We start from the raw sequence: 14,645 nt of genomic DNA on the forward strand, positions 1-14,645 counted from the left end.
ATGACTCTTGCAAAACCAGCTGGAGATCTACAAATTAATTCTGTGAGGAATGCACGTGACTTAAATACTCACTGTTGGAGCTTCCAGGAGTATTGAACTGGGAAGTTTCAAGGAACTTTCGAGGTGTAGACAAGTTAGTAACATCCATGAGAGGTACAGAAGTGGCATCTTTCACAAGTGAACTGTGTGAGGGGAAAGAATTAAAGCAGTTTACCTTTATTTACAATCTTAGTTAACTAACAAATATAATTCATTCATTTCTTAAATTTGTAAGCCTAAGTGATAAATATAGATAACACACAGTTTTGATACAAGAGGTTTACAAAACCTAGCTTAAAGCACAAGTCCACAGATGAATACGAGTGGGTGTGTATATATACACATTTGAATGAAAAGGGAAAAAGGCATTTTTTGGCAATGACGAGGGAACAATGTCATATGAAAGACAAAATTTGGTTTCCCAAGGCCTCTCAGAATTTAATAGCACTCTAGACTTGTCTGACTGGTCGCCGCAACACGATGAGGACACAGGCACGTTGGAGCTCACCACAGCACATGATTATTTCCCAACAGATGCATTCACCTCCAGCACAATTAACTACTACTACTAGCATGATGATAAATTAACATGGAATTGTTAACACCTTTCTGGAAAACTATATGTTAAGGAGAAGAGATGCTCCCATTTCCATGGCTTCTGTCAACTACTTAACCCTTCAAGCTTTTTTAATTCCCACTAAAAACCTCCACCCTTTTTCCTTCCCTTCAAATTCCTGTTCTGTGCACACCTACATGCATCCCTCTCTGAATAAACCTCCTCACTCAGAAAGGAAAGACTTTCTACTTGATCATTTTCATAATAAATTCACATAGTATTATTTGCGAAAAACGTGCCATGCTTCCCCAGTTGCATAACAAAAGGCATGAAGCTGGATGTGGCAGGGGAATGCAAGCAAGAAATCATTTTTAATAGAAAAAAAGCGGAGAAGGTTTTTATAATGGAGTTCAGTATGTTCCCTTAGAGGTCAAAATGATTTCAGAAACCTGCAAAGACAAGGGCTATGCTCTGTATCCTGCCTAAGAGCCACTTATACTCCCTATACGCCTCCAACACCATACTTACAGGGATTAGCTATGCATTCCAGCTCAGCAATGTTAGAACACACATAAAAGCAATACAAGAAATAATTGCAAATATTATTGCATCCTGGTCAACAGCCAGTCTAAAGCAGCACACTAAAACAAAGTAACAAGACTGTCCTTGATGCAAGAGTTCATGTCATCAAGTATCAATGAAGTGCAACAGGGAATGTGAAAAAAAAGATAGAAAACAAGAAAAAGATAAGGGTCTCTGTAGCAGTCATACAAAACTGCAGTTAATTAGCAGTCGCATAGTCTGGGTGCAGCAAAGCTTTGTGTCTGTTTTTAATTAAGAAGATGAGTAAGGAAGAGACTGATGACTTGCTAGCAACCCTCCTTCCTAGAAATTTCAACTTCAATCAATCTTTTATTTCATAAATTCAGTCAATGTAACTTACTATCTCTCCTCTTATTTTTGGTAGGCATGTTTTATTCCTTCTCATAATAAAATGCTAATTTATCTTTTCTCTGCATCTTTATCATATGCTGGCTCCTCTTTTGCTCCCTGCCTGTGTTTATTACCTCTCCTACTCTACAAAAGTTCTTCCAATACTGTATCTCTCTTTTCTAGCCATTATCTTTCTTCCTTCTCTCCCAACAACTCTATTGCCCTCAAACTTAGAATTCACAATATTGCAACCTGCAGCCAGTAACCTTATGGTTAGCTGGAAGTCTTTTAAACCTTGGACCTTTGATAGAAAAGATGAGCAATTTTTCCCTGTGTTCTTCCCTTTGCCTGACCTGAGCCTCATAATCATGACATTTGTAGGAAAGGTATACGCATCAGAGAGGAAAAGAATGCTAAACAGAACTGACCTCATCATAATTCTGTGGGAAGGGGGGGGGGGGAAACAAACCCCACAACCCCAAAAAACACAGAATCGCTAAGCAAAAGTGAAAGAATGAGAACAGACTGTTCACAGGCTCAAAGGTGCATCAACATATTTGGAGTTTTTCTGCTCTCCACAGCCACAAGCATGAGAAATTCACTTGCCAGAAATGAAAGGTTGAGGTGTAAGTTGATGGCACTCTCCCAAGAAAGTTTCTACTTGGGAAATTACTGCCCTCTTCCCTCCCAGACCTCCTGCCCTCAGTTAGTATCACATCAAACCCACCTTATTCTCCCTTTCTCCTTGTTGCGTTGTCCTACTCTATTAGTCGATTTGATGTAAAGATGACGGTGTAATTCATCTATAAGGACTAAGTGCATGTTCATCTTCTTACTGTGGAGCTCCAGTCTCAGATCACTCAATCCCTCCACCTGAAGAAGGGGACCCTCCAAGGAGTCCACTGCTGACACCTGGAAGGGGAACACATGTGGCAATATTTACTGGTCAATTCATTCATCTCTCAGGACTTTTCTCTTTGATTAAGGGAGTGTCTGAATACCATGACAACTCTACCCACAAACCCTATTAAAGCAAAAACCATTTAAGTAGTATTCCTTTATTTCTATTCCTAAAGGAAAATTCAATACATAAAAAGGGTCCAATTCTCGAATAACTCAGATTTAATGAGCACCCTTCAAATATTTTGAGCATATGTATAAGCCAAGGTAGTTAAAACACAGTTCATTAAACAAAAATCAAAGCACAGTTTATCACAAAATAAGAGGATTATCAAGTAGAAAAGTATTAGAAAAAGATACTGACAATGATGTTTGATTGTCTTTATTCTTTTCATTACAGAAACACCAACAAAACATTATTCCCAATTCTATAAATGGGAGAAAATGGCTTAAATTTTATTTGTCTAAAGTGATGTCATGACATAGCTGAAAAAGCTTAGGAAGCCTCATCTTCTAGCCTCTGTAGCTGCGATGTCATGTAACTACACCATTTAAATGAATGTCGCCATCAGACTAATGAAAGCTATTGCTAATTCAAAGGTACTTTTGAACTCTAAAGTGTGTGGGGCTTTTTTAATGTTCAACTATCAAGGCTCAAATTAAGGAAAATAACTTTATACAAGCAACAGAGTAACAGACAGGGATCTAGACACGCAGTAATGTAAACAGGCCATAGGTAACGCTTCTCTGCTGATGCGCTTCAATAGTGACCAGCTGACAGCCAGCGGGCACTAGACTGAGGAACCTGATGTCCATTTATATCCTAAAGGCAAACGTTGACAAAAACCACCAGGAATGACAAATCAGTGCATAAAAGCAACACTATTAATTTGCATCTCTCCCAGTTTATTTGTTTTTCTAACTATTTAACAGAACACTTCAACAGTTACTAAAAAAAAAAGGCATCCTTCTGCAGTGTCCAAAATCTCAGTGCTGCTGTTTCAAGAAACTAGAAATAGCATAGCATGCTTTGCATAGAAAGAAGCATAGATTTAAAATTGGTGGGGGAAAAAAGCATTCCCTAGTAACTGAAGATACTATTAGTGAAATAAGACATTTACTTGCACTTCAGCATTTACGTTTATAGTGAACCTGTCAGCTAAACATTAAAAATGAAAAGCAAAGAGATACAGTAAGCAGACAGCCAAGCTAAGGTCTAGTCCCTTAATACCAGTAAATATTAAATATACTGAAAGAACATCTATCAACAATGTATTACTTTGCTTGCCTCCAAGTCAAGAATGACCCTGAAATAGCTTTGGAGCAGTCAGGCTTTTTAAATTAAGAGCAGTTTCAAAAAGGAAGCTGCACTTTTTTTCCTTCCTCCTGAAATTTTTTTGCCAGGAAGTCTCTAACTGTGAAATTCCCTTCTCTGCATGGATGATGAGAGCATGCACTTGCTGCCGGTCTTTAGGCTAGAGCTCAGTCTTGAGAAAGAATTTGTGTCACAGTATTAATCACAGAGGACTGAACAGGCTCCTCCTAAGCCCACCAACACCGCCACTTCACCAGCACTTAGGGGTTCCAATCACTTGACACAAAGCACTCCCCATCCTCTTTCTTCCCAGTACCTATTTGTGAACAGTTACGGACTTTTGGCCATAACACATCACAAAACCACACCACAGATGAAGCAAAAAACCAAATTTGCTTCTCCCCAAAGAGCTGACATACCAGAGTACATACAAATAGAGAAGGCTCAGCAGGCACACAGACACAGCTTGGAAACCTTTGGCAGAAGTCTAAGTGCTAAATATTATCTTCTTCCTTTGGCAGGTAGAGACGGACCCCAAACTTCCCAATTCCAAAGGCGCTTTAACCCCCCCAGTCGCTTCAGGGGAGTTGCAGGCATTCATCGCTGCCCTGAAAGCTGTCAGCAATTTCACCAAAAGCAAGAACAAGATCAGGAACAACATTTGTCAAACTGAGAAGCTGAGAGATGAAAATGCAGCGAGGGAAGAACTGAAAGCAAGCAGGAAAATGACATTAAAAAGGTTCCAAGACATTGAGGAAAAGTATTATCTAAAACACAAGCAACAAAAATGTAAAGCTTTCCACTCAGATCATTCAGCTCTATTTTTATCTTCCCAGTTCCTAAAGAGTTAGTTATTCTCAAAACTAATTATTAAGACCAACATACAGCTCTCAAACACATCTTTTAAGAAACAAATGGAACAGTCAATCATTTATTGTACTTAAAAAAAAAACCCAACAAAACCAAAAATCTCTCGTTGTTATGTACTGAATTTTCTTCTTCTGGAAAAAGCTGCCTTCATATTTGCAGTTAGACAAGCTGGAAGTCATGTCTTTGATAAATGCCACTTTCTCAGTGATTGAACTCTACAGGTAAATAACAGGCAAGTTTCTACATTACGCACACTCAGAGTCTTTTAATTCAAGGCAGCCCCGCTCCAGGAAAGCCTCACTTAACCGCTCATTTCTTTTCCAATATTTCATTTCCCATTATCACCAATTATCAAGACAGAGAGCAAGAGAAAAGCTTTAATGTTCAGAACAGTTTGGGTCTCGAAAATAACTACAGGCTCAATCCAAGTTCATGGAAGTCAAGGTAAGGTCTCCAACTGGTTTACGTGCCAAGAAGTATAAACATTATTTAAAAAAAAAAAAAACCAAAAACAACAAAACCCAAACATTTTTCCCTTCTGTAGTTTTACTTACAGAAAGATGATTTAAGTCCTGGCAACAAGTAAGCTATAAAGCAGCACCCCAGATTATATTTCAGAATAATATGAGATGAAAACCTTTATCTAATTAGTACGCTGGATAACCTACCAGAGAATGGTAGCATAAGCAACTACAATCGTGCAAAGAAGTCTACAAAGAATATACAAAATTAAAAATACACTACAGATAGATCTACAATGGAACTGTTACAAGAAAAACCTTGACAAGCTTGTGTTTCACCCTAAAGATCAGTTCTCTAAAACTGAGTTTCAGCAAATAACTACACTGTCATCATAAAGGCTTTGTCCTCCAGAAGGATGGAAAAGAAAGGGAAGCAGAAAGTGAATAGGAAGAGTAGTAATAATGACAACAGCCCTGTTGTCTACCTGGAAACACAAGAAGGAGTAGTTTACAACTGGCTTTATTTAAAGTCCATGTATCCATCTGGGCCACGTTAACAGCATGGTCAAGTATCTTGAGAATCAGTGGGGTTACAAAGGGACTTGGGAAGATCACCACGGTGGGTCGCTGAGAGCACAGCCAATGCCATGTGTAGCCAAGAAAAATAAGAGCACGACTGGAAAGAAATATGACTTTTTGCATTGAATTCATAATGGGGACTACGTCTATCATTGGCAAAGTTTAGATCAAGACCAGAATTTTATGCCTCCACTCAGCTAGTAACGCACCATCACTTGTATTATGCAAGACACCCAAATATATCATAAAAATATTTTCCGCTTTGAAGATCAGAGATATTTGTTTACCATTGTGTCATCAACTCATCACTCAACTTGGACACATCATTTCAACTAGCTGTTCTTAACCTTTTCTCATTTCAAATCCTGATATGCAAAAGGAGATAGATGAGTGGGAGGCAGGTCGCACAAAGCAGTAACAGGTCAGAGTACAACATAAATACTGCTCTGCAAAAAAAGTATTGCTGCTCCTCAACTTAGTAGTGATTCCTCCAGCTAGAGAACCTTAATTTAGGAGAAACCCCCTTATTTTTGGATTTCTATTTTTTTATTGCGGATGCTGCTCCTCTGCTTACAGTACAAAGAACAAATCAAGAAAAAGGTGCATTCTAGAAAGAAACCTAAGCGTTGGGGGTTGAATGCATTTATATTGCTAGCACTATTTCTAAACACAAAGAGGTTTTCACATTTTAAAAGCCAACTGTCTCCCTCCCTCTTGAATACTAAACTTAAAAAAAAAAGGAGATTTTATATTTAAATTGTATCTATTATTTTTCCAGTTATTTATTACAAAGTTATGTGGAGTCCTCAGACAGACTGAAGCCCTTCAGTTCTAATTATTTGTATCACTTCCTAGAATTTTAATTTTATTACTTTAAGAACAATTAAGAATAGAAAAATCTTACAAGCTACAACATTTCCACATCGTTTTTAGTATTTTCAGTACATTATAGCAAGCTTTGGATTTATTTTTTTCACTTCACCAGCAGTGTTTTGAAGACTCACTTCAAAAGAAACAGTGCTGGGAAATTAAACAACTCTACATTTAGAGAAGTAGTATAAACCATCCTTTTGTCCATCGCTAGAGTGACCCAGCTTCTCTGGCTGCTATTTTCTACCACATTCATGTCTGCTTTACAAAGCTTGTTGGTCATTAAAATTGAAAGGCACTGGAGCCGTCTTATACGGCACCTGCCATTATGGATAGAGGTGAAGCCAAAGGCTATCCACGTCTACCAAAGAGCGACCTCAAGCACACAACTGCACAATCCCCAAACACTAGGGTGAGAAATAATTGTAGTAGCTCAGAAGCACACTGTGGTCACCAAGTAAACGCTGACGTATAAAGGTAGCAAGCACAGATTTCAACATCTTCTGGCAGAAGTAGTCAAATTCTGGAAATTAGGAATCCGCATGCATATTGTAGCTAGAATAACATACTGATCCAGCTTGCAAGGGACCTCCAGAGATTTCCAGTCCAACCCTCTGCTGAAAGCAGGACTAACTTCAACATTAGACCAGGCTGCCCAGAGTCCCCAGTCAAGGTCTGAAAATCCGTAAGCACGGAGATTTGCCATCTCTCTGGGCTCATGCTCCTGGGTGTTTAACCCCTCTCATGAGGAACAATTTTCTCCTTATATCCAGCCAGTTTCTCCTACAGAAACTGGTGACAGTTGTCTCTTGTTTGTGCACTTCTAAGAGAAACCTGGCTATATTTTTCCTCTAGCTCTTTTAGATGGTCACATACAGCAAAAAACCACTCTTTTCTGGAGGCTGAACAAACCAAATTACTGCAGCATCTTCTTAGACCTTGTGTGTTTCTAACCCCCAGCCACCCTGAGGTGTCTCCACTGGACTTGGTCCTATAGGTTTCCTTTCCCATACAAGAAAAGGTCCCCCAAAACTGGATGCGGTACTCCAGATGCAGCCTCACAAGCGCATAGTTGCTTATGTTGATCTGCTGGCTGTGAACCTGCAAACACACAAGTGGGACATCCTAATAACAGGACACAGAGCGATTCGGCACAATACTGTGCTCTCCAAAAAGTCAGCAAGGGAACCGAATCTTGTTTTCCCTGTCATTGCTGCCCTATGCACACACTGAACTGAGGGTGCCGTTAATACACCGTCCCTGATTTTGGCTCTTTATCCTTGCTCTGGTAGGTGTGTTGGCTAATGAAGACTAAAGACACTATAAAACATGAAACAGTATCACATTTAATTAGATATTCTCCCCTCAGCTTAGACTTGATTTCCCAAGTAGTTACCTGGGTTTTAATACTTCTATTACCTACTGTGTGCTATTCATACTAACAAAAGGACTAATAGATGTAAAATTGTATATAGAGCTGAAGAGTTATAACTACAAGATTCTGATAAGACTGATAATGGAATAGCAGCCTTTTTCAGAGAACCTGAAAATTAGACATACAGAAGAGAACTACGAGTGGTTCAAGGGTCCAAAAAAACCACCTGAGGGTCCTTCAAGCCTCTTTCTATCACCCACCTGGTTCAGCTAAATGGAAATGAATAAGTGATTTCTTTTTTTCTGAGGGTGGGAGGTTGGGGTAGATAATGGCATTGTGTTTGAGTACCCAGACACAAAGAAAGTTATAGGTAACAAAGCTACCCAACATTTTTCTTTTGGCAGGGGTTGAGATGAGGAGAAGAGCCACAGCAAGAAATAAGAGCTGGAAAGTGAATCAACAAATAACTTGATACTCTTCCTTGAAAATCTGGTTTACCATGAGCAAATAGTACCAAAAGAAATGGTAGGTAATTCCCACTACCACCTTTTTTTTTTTTTTTTAAATTCTGAAAGAAGTCTGGCTCTTCCACTGAAAGCCATACTTAAATAAATACAAAATAACTGTATTTAGTCAAATAATAATAAAAACAGTGGCCTGCATTACAAGAGAATTTGGGTTACATAATCTGATAGTCATTTCTGATGTGAAAATCTGCTTATCTATATCTACTTCTTATCTACAATAAGCCTGACCCTTTAGAAAATAAGTATCAATGAAAAAAGCCTGAAAAAAGAGCTCTGCTTTGTAGAAGCTAAAAGTTACAAGTTTATAGAAAATAACTGTGGCACCAGAACCATTATGCAGCTTGTTTAAAGGTCACAGTCAATTTATAGTTGGGCTTAATTGCCTTAAAAAGAAAAATGTAGCTAAATATTTGCCTATCATAACATCCAATTTGGAAGGGTTTAATTTAGCATTTTACAACAAACTAGTACCTAACCACTAACAAGATATTTGTTAAAATTCTTCTTGCCTGACTTCGGCCAAAGTTTTTCAATCTGCTTGCAGGCAAACCTACATATTCCCTTAAAAGGTTTTTCAACAGAATTTTGGTTTTCAAAAAAACATTGTAAAATAGATCTGAAAAGGAAAATGAGGAAATTTTTTATTTATTTATTCTAGACCTCCACAAACCTGGAAAGTCTATGAGCAGAGATAAAATGAAAACCCTCAACTACGTGCTTCTTCAAGGCATAAAAAAAAAGAAGAAGAAAAAAACCACAACAGAGTAACGGTTGTTCAAACTAGAAAACTAAATGCTTCCCATCTGGGATACCAGTCTATTCTGAGTTCAGACAACAGATATGAAAACACGAACAAACAACTGAGAAAGCAACTGAGAAAGGTTAAAAGAAAACAATGTGGTAGGTCACAATTTGAAGGAAAGAAAGTAGAGTCATACACAGATGCAGGATGACAAAAGGAAAAAAGCTGAACCCTCTGAATCAAACAGCAAATAAACAGCAGCAACCCAGAAGGTTTCAGCTGGATGAATAAAGACAATGCTGACATTTAAAAGGAGGAGAACTGATCTACTGCTTTTACAAGGAACTCGCTTTCAAAAGGTACAGGAAAGCAAAATGACTAAAAAATGGCTTAAATATGAGTAGCCAGATCTAAACAAGCAGTTGATGGAATTCAGTTTACACCTGACTTGCGTGAGATAAGGATCTAACCTGAAAAGTTTGCTTAAAGGAACAGGAATGTACTTACACTCCAGCTGTTGGGATTTTGCACTGGGTAAGAAAGGCAGAATACCTAGAAATGATGGTCTCAATTCAAAGAATTTAACACATCATAAATTTAAGAGTGAACAATGCACTAGAGAACTGATCCTCCAACCTTCTAACACCATAAACGTATCTAAAGGAAGCTGAATTACACATGACAAGGAATTTTCCAGTGGGCTGCTGTGGTTTGGGGTTGCACGTGGCACCCCTGTTCCAACATATTGACGTAAGAAACCAGCAACCGCAAGCAGCTGGAGACACACTCTTGGAGCTGGCATTCCATGTCGACATTGGGACCACTTTGAGAGACAGTGGCATGGGGGTGACCCAGGCTGGATCAGATACACCCTCAAAGAGACTGCAATTTGTGGGTGGCCCACATCAGGGCAGACACTCTGAGGAAAAGCATAGCAGAGGAAAATCTGAAGAACCAACGTGCTGCAGAGGAAACCAGTAAGAAAAAGAGGAGCAGAAAGAAATCCTTACAGATGACACTGACTTTCTGGGCCACCCATCATCTCATCAGAGGAACTGCGACAGATTGAGCATAAGCCCTAGAGAAAATAAGATGAGAAAAGGGAAGGGAGTAAAGGTGTTTGACTTAAATTGCACCTGGAGAAGAGTGAGAAAACATATTTACTTAAGTGTTTTTTGATTGCGTTCCCTTTTTTCCTCACCTCAACACCCAAATCAGTGATCAGAAGTTTGTGTTAACTAGCAATAAATTAAGCAAGAGTTCTCTAAGTTGAGACAGTTTTGCCTGCAAAATTCCAACGTTTTCCATGGGTGATGGAGAGAATCACAGTATCACAGAATGGTTGAGGTTGGAGGGGACTTCTGGAGGTCATCTGGGCCAACCTCCCTCCTCAAGCAGGGCCAGTTGACCAGGACCATGTCTAGATGCTTCTGAATATCTCCAAGGATGGAAACTCCACGACCTCCCTGGGCAGCCTGTGCCAGTGCTTGGTCACCCTCACAGTGAAAAAATATTTCCTGACGTGCAGAGGGAACCTCCTGTGCGTCAGTTTGTGCCCATGGCCTCTGGCCCTGGCCACCACTGAACAGAGCCTGGCTCCATCCTCTCTGCACCCTCCCTTCAGGTGTCTATACACATTGGTAAGATCCCCCTTGAGCCTTCTCTTCTCCAGCAGTCCCAGCTCTCTCAGCCTTTCCTCATAGGACAGATGTTCCAGACCCTTCATCATGCTTGTGGATGAGGCTAACATCCAGAAAGCAGAACACTGTTGAGTACTTTGAGCCTCCACTGATGGAAACACATAATAAATAACTGATTAAGCCTGCTTTTAAACTGCATTTCTATTTTTTAGTTAGAAGCTTGATCTAAGTCCTATCAAGTAAGCCTGTATTTCAACTGTAAATTTGTTCACTATTTTGGTTGCAAGGTGACTTAGGATGAAGCTGAAAAGTTACTGCCTTTGAGAATGGCACATCTGAATAATGGGACACATGAATACTTGCACCCTAGCTGCACTTCAAAAATCCAAAGATTGGGAATCGTCTGCTACCAAACTGCCACAGGCCAGTGTACCGCAAATGTGAACTGGTATCAAGCAAAGCAGTGAACATGAGCTAGCTAAGATGACTCTGACCTTAAAGAATACGCAGGTGGTTCCAAAACAGGGAGCCTTTAGCTAAAAAACACAAAAAATATGAAAAGCACACAGATCAGAGATGACTACCGCTGACTGTTGCTCGATCTTTCCCCTTAAAAACAGGAAAAGGAAAAAAGGTACACATGATGTGAGGATTTATGAGTAGCTGTAAAACACACCAATGATGAACAGTTGAACAGTACTGAGTGTTGATTAACATACTGGATACCAAGATGATGGAAAAAAATTGCTACCAATTTTGTTCACCTTCAAATAATCCTGTAAGAATTAACAAGCTAAAAGCAAACAAAGAGCTCTAAAAGACTGAGGACTAAAGATGATGGTTCCTTTGCAATATTTTGGAAATAGCTGAGGTTACTCCCCTTCTTGAGATAAAAGGATTTCCTGACCAAATGATGCAGAAAGGGGGAGAAGTTTGAAAGATTCTGAACTACACACAGAAAAAAGTGCTCAGGTTGCAAGAAAACAGCTCATCCTGAGATAAGTAGCGAGTGTTAGCTTATTTGATAGGGGAAGGACAGGGAAAATGTACCTATAGGGATAGGGTAAAAGGGTTGCTTTTTGTTTGCGGGGTTTGTTTTCTCTTGACCACAGCACCTTATATTAAGATTCCCACGAGCAGAGTCATCAACATTACTGAAAACCAACGACTTTACAAAAGGAGGCAACAAGCAACCGGCATATGGCACAGTGCCCAACAGTAAGAAAGTCTATGTGAAGGCTAAGGAGTAACACAATTCTCTTTTAATGCCTTAACAGAGCAGACAAGTATTTTCCAGAGAATCAAATTCCAGCAAACCAAACTCCACAATTTTACTCTCTAAATCAATCATTCCATCTAGTCTTACCTTTTTTCCCCCCTAAAAAAAAAATTTCATGTTATCAGATACATGTATGGAGGAGGTCTATAAGATGACACAGCCCTTTCCCTACCACTATAGTACTGCCTTAATTACATTTTACAAAAGTTACTTTTATATCTCTTGCTGGTAAGACTACTGCTCCTACATCATGAAAACATCAAAGCAAACCTGTTATAAACACATTAACACAAAACACAAATGTCCTTTATTTTTCTTAAGTTTTTAAATGGCAATGACCCAACCTAACTTACTGTTTTCCTCTACAAACTTTAAAATATTTATAAAATTATATTCCTCACTTGCTGTCCTTTACTCCAGCTACATAAATTTAATTCTTTTGAGTTTGCCTTAGTCCTGTCACCCATCAATCATTCTATTTCCTCCTCCACTCACTGTAATTCATCAATGTCTTTCTAGTAATAAAGTGCTGAAACTGAAAGCAATGCTCAAGGAACAGAGTGGCTAAAAACGAGAGAGGATTATCCAACTGCCCATTTGGACTTTTAACACAAAACACGAGCATTTTCAACAACAGTATGGTCAACTGTCTTCCCTGACATGGGAAAGTCAGAGTATCTATCACCATCACAGAATTGTCCGAGACTTTTTCCATTAGAGTGACAACCCGATAGACGTGACGCATGTATTGCCCCAGTGCCTGTGACAGTCATGTGCCTTGAATCCTCAGTAGCTCCTGGGCAATAAAATGGAATTAGCAAATCAAAGATTCAGTATCATCTACAAGAATCACGTCAGACAGCTCAGCGACAGAACTCATTGCCAAAGGACAGCACTGAAGCCAAAAGTTTAAATTGGTGCAAAAAACCACGGGGACAAATTGAAGGAAGAAACATCTACTGAGTGCTATTCAACACAAAAGACACCAACTTTTCCATCAAAAGTTGTATATTTCCAAGTGCTGGAAGCTCACCAAGTGTTTTGGGAAAGGATTGCCATTGCTTGCTCTGTTCTCACCCTCCCTTCTAAGCATCCTCTGCATCGGACACAGTATTGGCCTCAGACCACCTTTGGTCTGACTTTGTACAGACATCTCTATTAGATCTCACTGGAGCACTGCCATGGACTAGCAATACAGTTGTAGGTACTGTGAAGGTAGCAAAAATAATAAAAAAGTTTTTTCCTTTCACTTTTCATTTCCATATTCTTTTGTCTTTTGATTTAATGCATCCGCATTTAGTCTTAATTGCCATTAAGAAAAGTGTGTTTTTTCAGGACCATCTCTGTCCCCAAAATCTTCCCTCTAGATGAATGATGTCTAGAACAACGAGGTCCTAATGCATTAAAGTAAAATAGCAGGATTTTCCTTTTAATGCAAACCTGCAGTTTCCCAAACCAATCCTCTTGCTGTCTTCAAGATGACATTTCAAATCTTTTACGCTCCGTGTACCATCTCTCTGTCGTTAAAAGAATCTTTAACTCCTTTCAGTAAATTAACAAGTGAAGAGCTAATTAACTTATTTTTATTACAGAATTCATAAATCCACAAAAGGTAATATTAAACTGTAGCATAAGACAGCCATTGCCTCCTCAAACAGGCACGCTGCCCATATATCTTCATTTATGAGCTGTTCAGCATAAGTCTTCCTCTAAGTCTACATGAAAATGTTTCTTCTATCACACCATTTTGAAGGTTACGTGGTAGTATTACGACAACTTTACCAGACAGAAATCAGTTTACTTCAGTGGAAAACTTCTGGGTTAAATTCACCCCAAAGGTTTCAAATGCTTTACTAAAAACCAAATTTATTACACCTTCTCACCTACCATTCACTAGCTTTAAAGCTCCATTTTTAAACATGCAATTAGATTTATCTAGATTATTCTATATTGTCCCATAGCCCAACCTATCTTCAACAATTTCTCTTGGTGTTTGTTTCGGTATTTTGCTATGGACAGAATTATGTCCGCACAATCCAGAGCTTAAAAAAGAATTCAAGGAAAGACCAGTGATTACTGGAAAAACATCAGCTGTATTCAAAGATGAAGTGATAAAAATGTAAATATCTCACAGAATAAAGTCCGTAACATGCCTTAATAATAAAAATTACCAGCAGCATAAATAGCAAAAGAAATATTAACTTGAAGGTATGTAATATGGCTAGGTTCACGAGTTTAAAAGGAAGCAAATGTAAACTAAGCCACAAAACTCTCAAGCTGTTTGGAGAGCCCTCCCAAGAAAGGATGCATCATTACATGGCAGGAGCAATTGCCTTGAGCAAAGAACTTCTCATCACTGCGTCTACACTATAATCAGGAAAGATTAAATGTAATGTTCAGAAATGCCGATTTCCAAAAGCATAGATCATAACGTTACAGCTGCCTCTCCCTTTCATTAAGGACAGTGTCTCGTCGTGTAGCTGCAACTTACTTTCACCATAAAAAGATGCTAGACACCTCTACTCCACCTTCATTACAGCATGTTTTCTTATTTAATAA

At 38.9% G+C, this 14,645-nt stretch overlaps 1 protein-coding gene across 5 annotated transcripts in view; it reads right to left on the bottom strand.

The window, feature by feature from the left end:
- EXOC4 (exocyst complex component 4) overlaps positions 1-14,645 on the bottom strand; it is a 403,799-nt gene that overhangs the window by 355,689 nt on the left and 33,465 nt on the right. For all 5 annotated transcript variants that reach the window (XM_075756167.1, XM_075756505.1, XM_075756247.1 and 2 more), the window contains exons 4-5: positions 2,256-2,440; positions 73-182 (exon numbers count right to left, since the gene is read on the bottom strand). In XM_075756167.1, coding sequence (XP_075612282.1) covers positions 73-182; positions 2,256-2,440 — 295 coding nt within the window. The remainder of the gene's footprint in view (positions 1-72; positions 183-2,255; positions 2,441-14,645) is intronic.

The sequence above is a fragment of the Balearica regulorum genome, chromosome 1 (genome assembly GCF_011004875.1).
Source record: "Balearica regulorum gibbericeps isolate bBalReg1 chromosome 1, bBalReg1.pri, whole genome shotgun sequence".
NCBI lineage: Eukaryota > Metazoa > Chordata > Aves > Gruiformes > Gruidae > Balearica > Balearica regulorum.